Consider the following 18695-nt stretch of genomic DNA (forward strand, 5'->3'; position numbering starts at 1 on the left):
GTATGGTAAGGCTATTAGGTTGTATGGTATGCTATGGTAAAGGGTATTAGGGTGTATGGTATGATAAGGGTATTAGGGGGTATGGTATGCTATGGTAAGGCTATTAGGTTGTATGGTATGCTATGGTAAAGGGTATTAGGGTGTAAGGTATGGTAAGGGGATTAGGTTGTATGGTATGCTATGGTAAAGGGTATTAGGGTGTATGGTAAGGGTATTAGGGTGTATGGTATGGTAAGGCTGTTAGGTTGTATGGTATGCTATGGTAAAGGGTATTAGGGTGTATGGTATGATAAGGGTATTAGGGGGTATGGTATGCTATGGTAAGGGTATTAGGGTGTATGGTATGCTATGGTAAGGGTATCAGGGTGTATGGTATGATAAGGGTATTAGGGGGTATGGTAAAGGCTATTAGGTTGTATGGTATGCTATGGTAAAGGGTATTAGGGTGTATGGTATGATAAGGGTATTAGGGGTATGGTATGCTATGGTAAGGGTATTAGGGTGTATGGTATGCTATGGTAAGGGTATCAGGGTGTATGGTATGATAAGGGTATTAGGGGGTATGGTAAGGCTATTAGGTTGTATGCAGTGGTGTAAAGTGAATAAGTAAAAATAATTTAAAGTGCTACTTAAGTCGTTTTGGGGGGTATCAGTACTTGTAACGGTCTTCTTCCTCCTCTGACGAGGAGTAGTAGGAAGGATCGGAGGACCAATGCGCAGCGTGGTAAGTGTTCATGATACTTTTAATAGAACACAGAAAAATACAGAATAACAGAATAACAACGTGAAATAACAAAAACCCGAAACAGTTCCGTGTGGAACACACAGACACAGAAAATAATCACCCACAAATCAAGGGTGAAAACAGGCTGCCTAATATGGTTCTCAATCAGGGACAACGATTGACAGCTGCCTCTGATTGAGAACCATACTAGGCCAAACACAGAAATACCAACTCATAGAAAAACAACATAGACAACCCACACAACTCACGCCCTGACCATAATAAAACAAAAGACATAACAAAAGAACTAAGGCTCAGAACGTGACAGTACTCTACTATTTAGATTTTTGACTACTTTTAATTCACTACATTCTTGAAGAAAATATTTATCTTTTTACTCCATACATTTACCTTGACACCCAAAAGTAGTCATTAAGAATGCTTAGCAGGACAGGAAAATGGTCCAATTCACGCACGTATCAAGAGAACATCCCTGGTCATCCCTACTGCCTCTGATCTGGTGGCCTCACTAAACACACAGGCTTAGTTTGTAAATAATGTCTGAATGTTAGAGTGTGCCCCTGGCTATCCTAAATTCCAAAAACAAGAAAATGGTGCCATCTGGTTTGCTTAATATAAGGAATTTGAAATGATTTAAACTTTTACTTTTGATACTTACAGTGAGGGAAAAAAGTATTTGATCCCGTTTGCCCACTGACAAAGAAATGACCAGTCTATTTTTTAATGGTAGGTTTATTTGAACAGTGAGAGACAGTGAGGGAAATAAGTATTTGACCCCCTCTCAATCAGAAAGATTTCTGGCTCCCAGGTGTCTTTTATACAGGTAACGAGCTGAGATTAGGAGCACACTCTTAAAGGGAGTGCTCCTAATCTCACTTTGTTACCTGTATAAAAGACACCTGTCCACAGAAGCAATCAATCAATCAGATTACAAACTCTCCACCATGGCCAAGACCAAAGAGTTCTCCAAGGATGTCAGGGACAAGATTGTAGACTTACACAAGGCTGGAATGGGCTACAAGATCATCGCCAAGCAGCTTGGTGAGAAGGTGACAACAGTTGGCGCGATTATTGCAAATGGAAGAAACACAAAAGAACAGTCAATCTCCCTTGGCCTGGGGCTCTCATGCAAGATCTCACCTCGTGGAGTTGCAATGATCATGAGAACGGTGAGGAATCAGCCCAGAACTACACGGGAGGATCTTGTCAATGATCTCAAGGCAGCTGGGACCATAGTCACCAAGAAAACCATTGGTAACACACTAGGCCATGAAGGACTGAAATCCTGCAGCGCCTGCAAGGTCCCCCTGCTCAAGAAAGCACATATACATGCCCATCTGAAGTTTGCCAATGAACATCTGAATGATTCAGTGGACAACTGGGTGAAAGTGTTGTGGTCAGATGAGACCATAATTGAGCTCTTTGGCATCAACTCAAATCCCATAGAAAATATGTGGAGGGAGCTGTTGGTTCGAGTTGCCAAACATCAGCCTCAAAACCTTAATGACTTGGAGAAGATCTGCAAAGAGGAGTGGGACAAAATCCCTCCTGAGATGTGTGCAAACCTGGTGGCCAACTACAAGAAACGTCTGGCCTCTGATTGCCAACAAGGGTTTTGCCACTAAGTACTAAGTCATGTTTTGCAGAGGGGTCAAATACTTATTTCATTTTATTTTTATTTCATTGCAAATCAATTTATAACATTTTTGACATGCGTTTTTCTGGATTTTGTTGTTGTTATTCTGTCTCTCACTGTTCAAATAAACCTACAAATAAACTTACCTGGTTAAATAAAGGTGAAATATAAATAAATAGTATGGTGAGGTATTAGTGTGTATGGTATGGTAAGAGTATTAGGGTGTCTGCTTTGGTAAGAGTATTAGGGTGTATGGTTTGGTAAGGGTATTAGGGTGTCTGCTTTGGTAAGAGTATTAGGGTGTATGGTTTGGTAAGGGTATTAAGGTGTATGGTTTGGTAAGGGTATTAGGGTGTCTGCTTTGGTAAGAATATTAGGGTGTCTGCTTTGGTAAGAGTATTAGGGTGTATGGTTTGGTAAGGGTCTTATTGTGTATGGTTTGGTAAGGGTATTATGGTGTATGGTTTGGTAAGAGTATTAGGGTGTATGGTATGGTAGGGGTATTAGGGTGTATGGTATGGTAAGGGTATTAGGGTGTATGCTTTGGTAAGAGTATTAGGGTGTATGGTTTGGCAAGGGTTTTAGGGTGTATGGTTTGGTAAGGGTATTAGGGTGTATGGTTTGGTAAGGGTATATGGTTTGGTAAGGGTATTAGGGTGTATGGTTTGGTAAGGGTATTAAGGTGTATGGTTTGGTAAGGGTATTAAGGTGTATGGTTTGGTAAGGGTATTAGGGTGTATGGTTTGGTAAGGGTATTACGGTGTATGGTTTGGTAAGGGTATTAAGGTGTATGGTTTGGTAAGGGTATTAGGGTGTATGGTTTGGTAAGGGTATTAGGGTGTATGGTTTGGTAAGGGTATTAGGGTGTATGGTTTGGTAAGGGTATTACGGTGTATGGTAAAGGTATTAGGGTGTATGGTTTGGTAAGGGTATTACGGTGTATGGTAAAGGTATTAGGGTGTATGGTATGGTAAAGGTATTAGGGTGTATGGTATGGTAAGGGTATTAGGGTGTCTGCTTTGGTAAGAGTATTAGGGTGCCTGCTTTGGTAAGAGTATTAGGGTGTATGGTTTGGTAAGGGTCTTATTGTGTATGGTTTGGTAAGGGTATTATGGTGTATGGTTTGGTAAGAGTATTAGGGTGTATGGTATGGTAGGGGTATTAGGGTGTATGGTATGGTAAGGGTATTAGGGTGTATGCTTTGGTAAGAGTATTAGGGTGTATGGTTTGGCAAGGGTTTTAGGGTGTATGGTTTGGTAAGGGTATTAGGGTGTATGGTTTGGTAAGGGTATATGGTTTGGTAAGGGTATTAGGGTGTATGGTTTGGTAAGGGTATTAAGGTGTATGTGTTGGTAAGGGTATTAGGGTGTATGGTTTGGTAAGGGTATTACGGTGTATGGTTTGGTAAGGGTATTAAGGTGTATGGTTTGGTAAGGGTATTAGGGTGTATGGTTTGGTAAGGGTATTAGGGTGTATGGTTTGGTAAGGGCATTACGGTGTATGGTTTGGTAAGGGTATTAGGGTGTATGGTTTGGTAAGGGTATTACGGTGTATGGTAAAGGTATTAGGGTGTATGGTTTGGTAAGGGTATTACGGTGTATGGTAAAGGTATTAGGGTGTATGGTATGGTAGGGTGTGTGGTATTGTCGTGTCTTTACTATCATTAAATTAAGACTTTTAGTTTTTATCAAAGATTCTCTGTAATTAGTATTACGCGATTGAATCATGATTAATCATGTAACTGTAATTAACTAGGAAGTCGGGGCACCAAGGAAAATATTCAGATTACAAAGTTATAATTTTTCAGATATTTTATATCTGATCAATTTGTCTTCGAATTAATTAATTATTTACTTTACCTCACGTTAGTCTCATTCCAAACGTCAAAAATAGTTGGTTATCTGCACAAACCCAGTCTTCACTATGAGTTATCCATACATCAATTCTCTTAAATCATTTATTTATTAACTAAGTAATTCACAGAAATGCATAAACAAACAGTTGATAGTTACAATGAAATAATAACGGAGTTTCCCTAGTGGGATATACCGGCATCGCGGCTTGGTGTACTAAAGGGAAGTGGGGATCGACTGAGATAAGACAACATACAGTTGATAATTATAACAATTGAAATGCTAATCCTTTGCACATGAACGCTCACTCATTCGAGAACAATTGCAATCAATATATATATTTACGCACAGTGTGTCGTCGGGGTCTGCTGAAAAGTTTGTTTCTGTTGGAGAGTTTGTCCGCCCTCTCTGTCGTGGTTAGAATGGATAGTTCAGAGTGACATTCATTCATGTCGTTATGGATAGATGTGTCGGCGGTTGTCGTTCTTCGCGTTCAATTATACCGAATTCCTAGCTGCAGACTAGTAATTAATATCAAAGACTTGTTCTTATTCTGTCGGTATTGATAGTCTAATCAATAGTCTTAAGAGTTTAACCACGTGGGATGGTTAAAAGATTCAGCCATCTGGTCTCAAACCTTGGCCCTCTTGTTATTGAGGTAAGCTGGTCTGCAACCTTTGTTCTCTCGTGATTGAGAGAAAACATGGTCTGTTGAGAACTTCTCAAAGTTGGGGTTTTATTCGGGAGTTGCAGAAAAGGCCCGTCCCAGGATGCCCGACCATAACTGGGCTCATGGACGGTCCTCTGATTTAGTTAAACTCAAAAGGGAATTGGAGTTTCCTTCATTAAACAGTCCAAAATCACATTACACAATTTTACAAACAGTATCATCCTCACTCATTCATCTTATACAACAATTAGATGTAAACCTCATATCTGAGGCTATTATATAAACAGCGTTATGGTAATGTGACTGCACCGTCTCCAATGAGCTTCACCAAGTTGTAACAAACGGACCAGTTCGTAGCTGGATTCTTCACCGATCTTTTATACCTTCTCCAGAACATAAATGTTGTTCGGACCTCAAGTTCTGTGAGGTGGAAGAAATTCCTTTGTTCTCTATGAAAATTCACTCTGTCTCTATACTGTGGCCATGAGGAGATCATCTCCTCCCAGAATTTACGACCTATCTCTGACCACAACAGCCTGTGTGTAGGAGGCAGAGAGAGGGGGATGGGGCTTGCTGTACCCAAAGAGGGCAACGTCATGACAATATGGTAAAGGTATTAGGGTGTATGGTATGGTAAGGGTATTAGGGTGTATGGTATGGTAAAGGGTATTCGGGTGTATGATATTGTAAAGGTATTAGGGTGTATGGTATGGTAAAGGTATTAGGGTGTATGGTAAAGGTATTAGGGTGTATGGTATGGTAAAGGTATTAGGGTGTATGATATGGTAAAGGTATTAGGGTGTATGATATGGTGAAGGGTATTAGGGTGTATGGTATGGTAAAGGGTATTGGGGTGTATGGTATGGTAAAGGGTATTAGGGTGTATGGTAAAGGGTATTAGGGTGTATGGTAAAGGGTATTAGGGTGTATGATATGGTAAAGGTATTAAGGTGTATGGTATGGTAAAGGTATTAGGGTGTATGGTATGGTAAAGGTATTAGGGTGTATGATATGGTAAAGGTATTAGGGTGTATGGTATGGTAAAGGGTATTAGGGTGTATGGTATGGTAAAGGTATTAGGGTGTATGGTATGGTAAAGGGTATTAGGGGGTATGGTAAAAGGCATTAGGGTGTATGGTATGGTAAAGGGTATTAGGGTGTATGGTAAAGGTATTAGGGGGTATGGTAAAGGGTATTAGGGTGTATGGTATGGTAAAGGGTATTAGGGTGTATGGTAAAGGTATTAGGGGGTATGGTAAAGGGTATTAGGGTGTATGGTATGGTAAAAGGTATTAGGGGGTATGGTAAAGGGTATTAGGGTGTATGGTAAAGGTATTAGGGTGTATGGTATGGTAAAGGTATTAGGGTGTATGGTATGGTAAAGGGTATTAGGGTGTATGGTATGGTAAAGGGTATTAGGGTGTATGGTATGGTAAATGTATTAGGGGTGGAGGAATTGTTAGTTTTGTCACTCAGAGTTAACTACTGTGTATATAACATGGAACAGATGTGGTGCAGCACAGTGGCTAGTTAGTTCACTATTCCTGCTAGTAGCCATCTTCTCCTTGAATCTATGTGTTGTTTTGTTATCAGATATGCTCAGTGCTCCATCTTCCCAATGTAGAAAACACTTACACATACACTGATACAGTAGACACACACATGCTGACACACTGGAGTAAAGGTCATGTATGGGGCCTTGGGCAGAAACACAGCAATGTGTTCAATGAGAAAGATATAGAGAGAGAGACAGTGAGCTAGAGGGGGTGAGATAAAGAGAAAGATAGAGGAAGATGGCCTATACTAGTAGCTTCAGCTTGCAGCATTTGACCATGTTGTTGTCAAGGAGACAGAGAGTGGCTGTCAGTGTGTGAAGTGCTCTCTCCCCCTCTGTCTCAGCAGCAGGAGGCATGTTGCTCTCTTACAGTATATCTCCCAGTTCATCCCCTCGTTATTAGGGACAGATCAGCCTCTCAATATCCAATAGAACTCTGATCAGTGTCCTGTGTGTGCTCCAGCCAAGTAAACCTGGATTTGAAGTATTGCTCAGAGACTCATAAGCTGTTGTAAAAAATAAACAAACAGGACATTTTTCATGTATTACTCTTCAGAGTTAATTTGATTTGTTGTTTTTGGTTTTCAGGAAGCGTTGGCCCTCCTGCTATTGAAAAACCCCATCTTCCCAAAGAACCACCGTCTAGGATACTACCACTACTCCGGTTGGTCAAGACAGAGAACTAGGGTTGCAAAATACTGATCACTTTTCTGAAAGTCCCAGGTTTTCCAGAAATCCTGGTTGTAAAATTCCAGGAATCAGGAGGGGAAAAGCAGAAAATCCCTAAACCTCTAACTAGGATTTCTGGAAAACCTGGGAATTTTTTGAAAAGTTACAGAAATTCTACAACCCTACATATAAGACTTTATATCTGTACAGTATTATGTCTATGGTTACTGCGCCGCTCTCTCCTCTGGCACTCTCATACTTTGTTTCTAAGTCACTCTGTGGGTAGTCTACTCTTCCTGCAGACAAGCCTCGGTGCAGAATTCTCTGTGGGTTGTCTACTCTTCCTGCAGACAAGCCTCGGTGCAGAAATCTCTGTGGGTACTTTTACGAAATTAGAATAATCAAACTTCACTGGGTTATGTCAAAGTGCATTCCTGCAGGCATGCCTGTGCTGTCTGAATACTTGTATGAGTCCTTTTATCCTCCCCTCTAGTAACAGGGATGGGCTCCAGAGCCCCCCTCAGCCTTAAACAATGGCAGCTGAAGGGAGGGGAGGTGCTAGCTGGTGGGGGATGGAGTGGGTGGAGGGGTGTGGGTCCGTGGAGAGAGGGGGAGATTGGCTGTGGAAGGGAAACTGTGGAGGATTGAGAGTGTCGCTGGGGGTGATGGGAGCGGAGTGAGAGGTAGAGTGGGAGAGAAGGGGGTGGAGGGGGGTATTGGGTTTGTGGCGTTTGGTTAATCCCAAGCAGAGGACAGAGAACCATTGTTTGTCCAACCAGTCGTGTGTGTGTGTGTGTGTCCACCCTGTGCATACAGAAGCAGACAGTCACAGTCACCAGTCAATGTCTGTCCGTCTAATTCCCCACCACTCTTTTGTCTGTTTTTTCTCTTTCTTTCTCTCTCTCTTTCTTTCTCTCTCGTTTTCTCTCATTCTCGCTCTCTCTCAGGGTCAGACAGCTGGACCCCAGTAGAGAGAAGTTGCTTTAACAAAGGGATCGCTGCCTATAAGAAAGACTTCTTCATGGTCCAGAAACTGGTATGTACCAGTCCATGTACAGTACCAGTCAAACGTTTGTACACACCTACTCATTCCAGTGTTTTTAGTTTTTATATTTTCTACATTGTAGAATAATAGTGAAGGCATTTACAACGATGAAATAACAGATATAGAATCATGTAGTAACCAAAAAGTGTTAAAATTACCTTTAACCAGAAACCAAAAATCTAAATATATTGTAACGACCCTGGGTTTATAAGCGCGGAAATCGACTCTGCCACACGAGCATGCTTTTACGGCACAGTCGATAGCGCGCCGGACCTCGGGCTCGGAGGTCGAGGGTTCGAGACCTGCTCCCTGCTGTTTCATTACAATATTTTATATTTGAAATTCTTCAAAGTTGCTACCGTTTGCCTTGATGACAGCTTTGCACACTTCTGGCATTCTCTCAACCATCTTCATGAGGTAGTCACCTGGAATGCATTTCAATTAACAGGTGTGCCTTGTTGAAAGTTAATTGAATTTGTTTGAGCCAATCAGTTGTGTTGTGACAAGGTAGGGGTGGTATACAGAAGACAGCCCTATTTGGTAAAAGACCAAGTCCATATTATGGCAAGAACAGAGTTACCTCTGCTGCAGAGGATATGTTCGTTAGAGTTACCAGATAAATAAATGCTTCAGAGTTCAAGTAACAGACACATCTCAACATCAACTGTTCAGAGGAGACTGCATGAATCAGGCCTTCATGATCGAATTGCTGCAAAGAAACCACTACTAAAGGACAACAATAAGAAGAAGAGACTTGCTTGGACCAAGAAACACAAGAAATGGACATTAAACCAGTGGAAATCTGTCCTTTTTGGTTCCAACCATCGTGTCTTTGTGACACGCAGAGTATGTGAACGGATGATCTCCGCATGTGTGGTTCCCACCGTGAAGCATGGAAGAGGAGGTGTGATGGTATGGGCTGCAAGAGGGACAATGAGAATACACAAGTCAACTGAGGGTTTTGATAAATCTGTTCCCATTCAGAATTCCTACGTGATTACTGTAATATGATGAAAGGTTACTTAATAAATCCTCTCTAGGGTATGTGGGACGCTAGCATCCCACCTGGCCAACATCCAGTGAGATTGCAGAGCGCCAAATTCAAATACAGAAATACTCATTATAAAAATTCCGAAAATATACAACTATTTTACATAGGTTTAAAGATTAACTTCTTGTGAATCCAACCACGGTGTCAGATTTTTAAAATGCTTTACGGCGAAAGCATACCTTACGATTATTTGAGAACATCACCCAGCAGACAAATCATTACAAACAGTAACTAGCCAAGTAGAAGAGTTACACAAGTCAGAAATAGAGATAAAATTAATCACTTACCTTTGATGATCTTCATATGGTTGCACTCAGAAGGCATTCATTTATTTAATAAATGATCCTTTTGTTCGATAAAGTCTCTCTTTATATCCCAAAACCTCAGTTTTGTTTGCGCGTTTTCTTCAGTAATCCACAGGCTCAAATGCAGTCACAACAGGCAGACAAAAAAATCCTAATTGTATCCATAAAGTTCATAGAATCATGTCAAACGATGTTTATATTCAATCCTCAGGTTGTTTTTAGCCTAAATAATCGATAATATTTCAACCGGACAATAACGTTGTCAATATAAAAGGTAAACAAGAAAGGCACTCTGTGACACGGCGCGCATGAAAAAGCTCTGTGACACGGCAGGGTCCACTCATTCAGACTGCCCTTACTCCCTCGTTTTTCAGAATACAAGCCTGAAACAATTTCTAAAGACTGTTGACATCTAGTGGAAGGCATAGGAACTGCAATTTGAGTCCTAAGTCAATGGATACTGTAATGGCATTGAATAGAAAACTACAACAAACTCTATTTGAATGGAATGGATTTTTCTCAGGTTTTCACCTGCCAAATCAGTTCTGTTATACTCACATACACTATTTTAGCAGTTTTGGAAATGTTAGAGTGTTTTCTATCTAAATATACCAATTATATGCATATCCTATCTTCTGGCCCTGAGTAGAAGGCAGGGAAAAGGCAGGGAAAAGGCTAGTATTGCCGTCCGGGAGATCAGGAAATAGGTTGATAACAGGAAACCCGATAGGCTAAAGTACAGGCAGGGAATAGGCAAAAGGCTTCGCTAGTGAGGCAGGCAAAAACTATCATACACAGGAGGAGTAAATCATTGGAAAAACAGAGCTCCGAAAGACATGTCACAAAACAAACAATACCTCACAGTGATGGGGTGCAAAGAACTGAACTAAATAGTGTGTGATAATGACATACAGGTGTGTGAACAGGTGATCAGAATTCAGATGATTGGGATCTGGAGAGTGAGCTGCATTCAGGGGATCTATGTGTTTGAGAGTGTGAGTTGGAAGCAGACGTTACAGATACATTAGTTGACAATACACAATAGAGATTTAAAAGCCACATGGTGGACCACTCAAATAGAGTTTTGAGACTCTATAAGCAGGAAAACACAGTACAGTATGTTATAACATGTACTTGGCGTAGATATGAAGTGTCTGTTGATGTGTGTGTGTGTCTGGTGGTTCAGGTAAGCACTAAGACGGTGGCTCAGTGTGTGGAGTTCTACTACAGCTATAAGAGGCAGGTGAAGACGGGTCGGAACGGAGCTCTGATCTACGGAGACATGGACCCACCTGAGAGCAGGAACACTGAGGAGGAGCTGGACCACAAGGTGAGTTGATTGACTACCTACAAAAGGATGTTATAACACATTCACAAGCAGTACATAAGCATTTACAGATTCTATAAACAATCCATCCCTTTACCAACAGATACAACACTACATAAGCAATCTTTGTACAATAATTATTGTCTTCAATGTTCCCTCCAAAAAACTGTAGGTCTGCTGAGTGTATACTAGAAAATTCTGTACAACTTCCGGCGCGTGTTTAATGTGAACACTGAGGCTGTACCCGCTTTAAGTTACAGTTGTAAACGTGGGCTACTGTGGCTATTTCATCATAATGTTGGCCTACCAATGTGGCCTACCATCAAAAGCAATGGAGAAAATGCATGCCATAACATTTTAACATGGAAATAGCCGTTCTATCATTTAGCCTACATTAGCAGCCAATGTGTGGTGTCAATGTAGGCCTATATTCCATGAGACTTTTGAAAGAAACATGCAGGGCTTGACATTAACCTGTTTATCCACTTGTCCTACAGACAAGGAGGTGACTGAAAATGTTGTTGTGTTGTTTGATGCCAGAAACCACTTTACAAAATAAAATGCATTATTATTCCCACACCATTATTACAGAGAATCAGACAAATTATACTACCCTCTGCCTATTGGCTACTTAGCTTATTCAAGCCTGTCTCAAAAATGCAACACTGCCCCTTTAAGACACACAAAAAACTATAACTGGCTCACTTTTCTAAGATGGGTAGAAATGTACACATTTTATGCTCTTGCAGGAAGCAATCACTCCCCCATTGCTGACTACAAATGATCTATAACCGGGCTAATAATTCACTAACTAGCAAAGGATATGAACAGATGAACAAATGTGCACATGTTGCTACATGTAGCTCTCTCTTTGATCTCAAAACAAGCATATCATCTGATGACCGCTCATGCTGTAAACACAGTCCAGATCAAAGTGAATGGCACAGATCCATATATGGCAATGGTCTATTTGCATATAGGCCTACTGCAGCTCTGATTGGTTATGGCACACCGGTCTGTGTAGAGTACGGGCCTGACTTGTGCCTGTCAATAGAATCCGACTCCGAGGCGTTCTGCCTACAACAAAATATTTTGCATAGTTAGTTTTGCATTCTAAAGTATTTTATAGTTTGTTTTGTTTCGGTATGTTCCATTGAAAGTGGCTAATATTGTGTTGATTCTATCACAATTCCAACAGTAAAGGGAAACATTTATAGTGTTAACTGACGGGGAAAACTCTAGAAAGTTCAGTAAAGTTCAATATCGTGCTTCTCTGCGTGGTCTGATATTTCTTCTGCACGGCAGTCCCGAGGGAACATTGCTTATCTTTCTCCTTCTCTCTCTCTTCGCGCTCTCTCAGAGCTCTCAGAGCTGTCAGAGATTAGAATCTCGGAAGGAAGAGGAAGACAACAGGAATTGGGAGGGGTCAGTTGACAGGAAGCACCGGGGCTCCAGTCCAAGCAGGGTGACACAGACGTTACAGGCCACAGAGAACGTGAGTGGGAGACTCAGGGGGACAGTGTGTGTGTCTGTGTGTTGGAACGGAGGAGACGCTGACTAGAAGATGAATGAGCATTTTCATGGCTGTATGTGTTATGTTTCTTCTTGTGTAATCAACACTGATGCCCCCATGCAGTAAACAACATTTGCACTTTTGAACTTGCCTTAACTGAGTTCACAGTAGGATAGTGGATAGGGAGCTGCAGCGTTGTTAAGTTTGTTGCTCTCTAGTGGCTAAACACTGAACAGCTGACTTGGCTGGCTTCCTCTCTCCCCATGTTGCGTAATTTCACTCTGTCAGCAAACAATGACTCATAAAACTGACCCCATTCCCCATTTTCTGCAGTTAGTTGGGTGACCTGGTAGAAAGCTATGGTTTTAAAAGGTGGCCTCTTGAGCTTTGGTGGAACATTGAGCTTTGTTATGTTTTGTATGGTCAGATGTAAAAATGTGTCAAAAACAAGCCTTATATAGATTTTTATTGAGTGTATTTTGTACTAACCAGGTACGCAATGTTCAGGTTAGTTTGGCTCTAGCTGGGAGGTGTGTGAGTGTGTGTGCTGACCAGAGGTGTGTGTGTGCAAAGCAGTTGACAAGATACTACTCTGACAGTGATCAGCTGTCATGTTTTTTGTAGGCATGCCTATGACCTTGCATCTATGATCTTTTGAATGCTTATAAAATGTTGCAAATTAAGTATGTAAATGTGTGTGCAGGCTGGAGCGGTCCTGGTACTGAAGACACAGGAGGATGTGAGGAGAGACCAGATGTCTTCCCGGGTCAGTCACCCCCCTCAGCCCTCTCCCAGCGCCCCCTCGAAACCACGGCCGCCTCCCAAGACCGGGACCATATCAGGGACCAAGGGCCCCGCCGGACCAGAGGGAGAGTTCCCTTGCAAGAAGTGTGGCAGGTAAGTGTCTGAGACATGTCTTAGAATAGAAGGTCTTAGATGGCTTTAGGCAGAGCAACATGGTAGCGTCAACTGTCAAATATGGCCCAACTCTCTATGTGGTTCTATGGTTAAAGGTACTGTATTTGGAAGCTCAGTTGGTTTCTGGTTAAAGGTACTGTATTTGGAAGCTCAGTTGGTTTCTGGTTAAAGGTACTGAATTTGGAAGCTCAGTTGGTTTCTGGTTAAAGGTAATGTATTTGGAAGCTCAGTTGGTTTCTGGTTAAAGGTACTGTATTTGGAAGCTCAGTTGGTTTCTGGTTAAAGGTACTGTATTTGGAGGCTCAGTTGGTTTCTGGTTAAAGGTACTGTATTTGGAGGCTCAGTTGGTTTCTGGTTAAAGGTACTTGGAAGCTCAGTTGGTTTCTGGTTAAAGGTAATGTATTTGGAAGCTCAGTTGGTTTCTGGTTAAAGGTAATGTATTTGGAAGCTCAGTTGGTTTCTGGTTAAAGGTACATGGAGGCTCAGTTGGTTTTTGGTTAAGGTACTGTATTTGGAAGCTCAGTTGGTTTCTGGTTAAAGGTACTGTATTTGGAAGCTCAGTTGGTTTCTGGTTAAAGGTACTGTATTTGGAAGCTCAGTTGGTTTCTGGTTAAAGGTACTGTATTTGGAAGCTCAGTTGGTTTCTGTTTAAAGGTACATGGAAGCTCAGTTGGTTTCTGGTTAAAGGTACATGGAAGTTCAGTTGGTTTCTGGTTAAAGGTACATGGAAGCTCAGTTGGTTTCTGGTTAAAGGTACTGTATTTGGAAGCTCAGTTGGTTTCTGGTTAAAGGTACTGTATTTGGAGGCTCAGTTGGTTTCTGGTTAAAGGTAATGTATTTGGAAGCTCAGTTGGTTTCTGGTTAAAGGTACATGGAGGCTCAGTTGGTTTCTGGTTAAAGGTACATGGAAGCTCAGTTGGTTTCTGGTTAAAGGTACTTGGAAGCTCAGTTGGTTTCTGGTATAAGGTACATGGGAAGCTCAGTTGGTTTCTGGTTAAAGGTACTGTATTTGGAAGCTCAGTTGGTTTCTGGTTAAAGGTACATGGAGGCTCAGTTGGTTTCTGGTTAAAGGTACATGGAAGCTCAGTTGGTTTCTGGTTAAAGGTACTTGGAAGCTCAGTTGGTTTCTGGTTAAAGGTACTGTATTTGGAAGCTCAGTTGGTTTCTGGTTAAAGGTACATGGAAGCTCAGTTGGTTTCTGGTTAAAGGTACATGGAAGCTCAGTTGGTTTCTGGTTAAAGGTACATGGAAGCTCAGTTGGTTTCTGGTTAAAGGTACATGGAAGCTCAGTTGGTTTCTGTTTAAAGGTATTTGGAAGCTCAGTTGGTTTCTGGTTAAAGGTACTTGGTTTCTGGTTAAAGGTACTTGGTTTCTGGTTAAAGGTATTTGGAGGCTCAGTTGGTTTCTGGTTAAAGGTATTTGCATATAAAAGAAACATAGTCTTGAGATCCAAGATTTGGATAAAGCTATTCCAATTGATTGATTGCAAAGTGTAAAACATCTGTCTATATTTTGCAGCAGGTTGACGTTTATTACCATGATGTTTGCCCTTGAGGCAGAACTGAGCGATTTCTGCTTGTTGGGCCAGCTGCAAAGTCCAAATTGGATATATATATAAAAAATAAAATCATTGACAAAAATAAGCTTTTTGGTCTAAATTTAAGGTTAGGGTTAGGCATTAGGGTTAGCAGTGTGGTTAAGTTTAGGGTAAATGTTCTGCGGGATAACTGCCTTCTACTGGTTGGTTGGGATATGTTGAAATCTTGGAGATGTTGTTGGTTGCAAAAACACTGATTTGAGAAGCACTCCGAGCACTTTGTGTGCTTGGGTGAGTGCGTTTGTGTGTGTGCATGCGTGTATAACATAGTGAGAAGTGCTCCTTGGTGGTTGTTTGAGCAGGAAGGAATAAAGCAAAGTTGGACAATTTTGATAGAAGAGCTCATCCTTAGCAACCGCAGTCCCTGTTATTATCAACTGTCTCCTAGCAACTGAAACACAGCAGTGATATGGCATGCCATGCCCCCAGTCTATGCAGCTCTGCCCAGCGACTAACTGTGTACTAATTATCAACACGCCCATTATCCGGGTCCTCATTGGCCCATATACTGTAGACTACTCTGCAGTATTCTGCCTTATCATGGTGTTGCACATCACACAGTTCTAGATTCACCGTAGAAAAACCACGAGAGCAGACCTTCTCTTCTGCACAAGCACTGTATGGTTTGTGAACCTAGATTATGAAGTGAGGAAAACTGATATTTCATTTACACGTGGACAAATGTTTCTGGCATCTGGACTTCATCAGTTCTCCTTCCTTCAGATTCAAGGTTCACACACAGTACAGTGATTGTGTAAAGACAATGTCTACACTCCTCGAATTGAAGTGCGGACCTATTTTTCTACACCGAACAATAAACCAACACCATACAGTGCTTGTCCACAGATACGAAAGCCTCTCCTCCTCCTCCTCCTTCTCCCCTTAGGATCTTCTACAAGGTGAAGAGCCGCAGTGCCCACATGAAGAGTCACGCGGAGCAGGAGAAGAAGGCCGCAGCACTGAGGCAGAAGGAGGCGGAGGAGAGGGCAGCGGCCCAGGCGGCAGCAGAGGCTGCAGCGTTACTGGCCGCCCGGCAGGACGGGGAACGGGAGGGGAACACAGCCGGAGGAGACAGCACAAACGATGACTCGTCTGAGGAAGATGATGATGAAGAGGAAGATGAGGACTGGCACTAAGACCATAGAGATAGAAAACGAGCCCACTCCACCTGTCTTTGCCATTATGGCAAGTGTACGCTCAATCTATCTGGCTTAGACAGACAGACAGACAGCCCTCTCCACGGTCAGGGTGAGCGGTAACAAACAGAACAGAGCAGAACTCTGAGGCCTCAGAACCCTAGCGCCCTCGAGTGTTCAGCTACGGCTCCTAACACTCAAGGGACATTTTACGCCCTCTTGTTACGCCCTCTTGTTACGCCCCCCTTTTACGCCCTCTTGTTACGCCCTCTAGTTACGCCCTCTTGTTACGCCCTCTTGTTACGCCTGCTTTAGCAGCGTTTCTCTCTGGGAAAAAACTGTCTTTATAAACAAACTGCTTTTTTTATTGTTTCATGGAACAGGATCTCCTATCTTGACACTTTCAGGGACAAGTTCTCTCACGTGTTTTCTCCCTCTTCCCTTTAACCTGCTTGTGAAGTGTTCAGGGGTTAACTCTCTCTCAGGCACACAGTAGGGTAGGAAAGAAAGCCATGCCATCTCTCTCTCTAACACCAATACTTTTCTTTCTCCTGTCTGCCATCCACCCCTGGCTTCTTCCTCTTCCTGTCAGCACTTTCAGCCAATCACAACACAGCACACAGACTCATCAGGTGGGAACTATATAGCCACGCCCTCAGCCCAGCCTTTAAAAACTAGAATAGTTTGTGATGCCTGGCAATGCAAGACTACATAAACCACAATGCAACCCGGCGTGGCCACTGTTTTCTCTACTCTCTGATCAGTTTGATATGTTATTATGAATAGAAGGACACCATATGAGTGATTGGGACCATGCAATATTGAAGTTGAAAGGACTTCCAGGTCATGAAAAGCCCAGATAGACTGATGTGGTGGTAACACCAAAGATGGTGGATAAATGAAGATTTCCCACTCAGGCAGTTTACCATTGAAAAAAATGGTCAGTTCCAGTCTGCTTAAGGGGGTGGCTCTCCCATAGGCACCAATGCATTTGTAGCTGGGTCTGATCCGCTTCGTTCATTGACTATACATGAACCAGAAAAAGTGGGATGTCTCACTTCTTCCGTCTCTCGTAACACTGCCTGTGTGGAGGCTTACCTATATGTGAAGGAAGGAACCATTTAGAGAACAGAACACACATTGTTGTGCGAGTTTCTGCATTTTTCCTGTTTGGGACTTTTTCACTCACTCAAGGCTGTCAAAAGCTTGCACAGATGCGTCGGGTCCTCAGTTCACCAAACTGGTTTCATCTTAGTTTCAAGTGCTGTTCTCAGTTGGATCCCTACCCTGATCAATTGTTTTATAGTCATCATGTGGTGTTTCTCCTCACTGTCGAGGCCTTGGATGTTTTCAACACTTTATCTTTGGATGAACGACAATCAATTTTACAAAGGTTATTTTTATATCCAACAAATTACTGTTGCTTTTTTGCTTATTATATCAAATTGTTAATGTTGTTTTTTGTTAATAATATTGTTATTAATAATGTCACAGTTGTCTCTTGTATTATTGTGATTTTGGATTGTTTTTGCGGCAGGTTGCTTTGGAGATCTCTTTCTCATTTGACTGTAGTGTAGGGTTATTTAAGACGTTGCTTTCGCTGTCTGTTTTGAACTGTGAGGTTTTAGAGTTACATCTAAAGACAGTCTGAGTAGAGAAGAGATGTGAAACAGAATTGTAAATGTGCAGTAGATAGAAGAACCACGTAATCCCTGATGACAACACCCCCTCTTATTCCTTGTATCCAGATGTCACCCACATTTAAAACGGTTTAGGTAAGGTAAGGGTAGGGGTTAAGGTCAGGGTGAGGGTTTAAAGCAAGCGAGCAGGCTGAAGATTCTTCTCTTTAAGCAGTCAGCCACAGTGGGGAGCAGAGAGGAACAGCTCCAATTACCGGACCCAGTTAAACCTACCTGGGTACTATGCACTGTGTGTGTGTGTCAGAGGAGGCTGGCGGGGAGGGCTATAGGAGGACGGGCTCATTGTAATGGAATACATGGAAACGTATCAAACATTTATATTTGAGTCATTTAGCAGACACTTTTATCCAGAGCGACTTACAGGAGCTATTAGGGTTAAGTGCCTTGCTCAATTCCAACCAACAACCTTTTGGTTACCGGCCCAATGCTCTGATCTCCTAGACTACCTGCCACCACCAGAAACAACGTGTTTGACTCCATTCCACTGATTCCATTCCAGACATTACAAACAGCCCATACTCCTATAGCTCCTCCCACCAGCCTCTTCTGGTGTGTGTGTTAGTGAGTGTGTGATGTGTATGCATTCTGGAGTGTTTGTGAGTGTGTGATGTGTATGCATTCTGGAGTGTTTGTGAGTGAGTGATGTGTATGCATTCTGGAGTGTTTGTGAGTGTGTGATGTGTATGCATTCTGGAGTGTTTGTGAGTGTGTGATGTGTATGCATTCTGGAGTGTTTGTGAGTGTGTGATGTATATGCATTCTGGAGTGTTTGTGAGTGTGTGATGTATATGCATTCTGGAGTGTTTGTGAGTGTGTGATGTATATGCATTCTGGAGTGTTTGTGAGTGTGTGATGTGTATGCATTCTGGAGTGTTTGTGAGTGTGTGATGTGTATGAATTCTGGAGTGTTTGTGAGTGTGTGATGTGTATGCATTCTGGAGTGTTTGTGAGTGTGTGATGTGTATGAATTCTGGA

At 42.1% G+C, this 18695-nt stretch overlaps 1 protein-coding gene across 3 annotated transcripts; it reads left to right on the forward strand.

Annotated features, from left to right (window-relative positions):
* The first annotated feature begins 6317 nt into the window (after window positions 1-6317).
* On the forward strand, window positions 6318-17836 carry LOC139399942 (mitotic deacetylase-associated SANT domain protein-like). 3 transcript variants are annotated; one of them, XM_071145078.1, is made up of 7 exons: window positions 6318-7123; window positions 7415-7502; window positions 8076-8164; window positions 10716-10859; window positions 12217-12351; window positions 13073-13266; window positions 15771-17836. In XM_071145078.1, the coding sequence occupies exons 3-7, from the start codon at window positions 8150-8152 to the stop codon at window positions 16018-16020; spliced, it is 738 nt and encodes a 245-aa protein (XP_071001179.1). In that variant the 5' UTR covers window positions 6318-7123; window positions 7415-7502; window positions 8076-8149; the 3' UTR covers window positions 16021-17836. The 3 variants fall into 3 exon arrangements, with proteins under 3 accessions (XP_071001179.1, XP_071001180.1, XP_071001178.1); XM_071145079.1 differs by lacking the exon at window positions 7415-7502; XM_071145077.1 differs by lacking the exon at window positions 6318-7123 and having other exon boundaries at window positions 7134-7502.
* Window positions 17837-18695: the final 859 nt, after the last annotated feature.

This window comes from Oncorhynchus clarkii, unplaced genomic scaffold, assembly GCF_045791955.1.
Source record: "Oncorhynchus clarkii lewisi isolate Uvic-CL-2024 unplaced genomic scaffold, UVic_Ocla_1.0 unplaced_contig_13605_pilon_pilon, whole genome shotgun sequence".
NCBI lineage: Eukaryota > Metazoa > Chordata > Actinopteri > Salmoniformes > Salmonidae > Oncorhynchus > Oncorhynchus clarkii.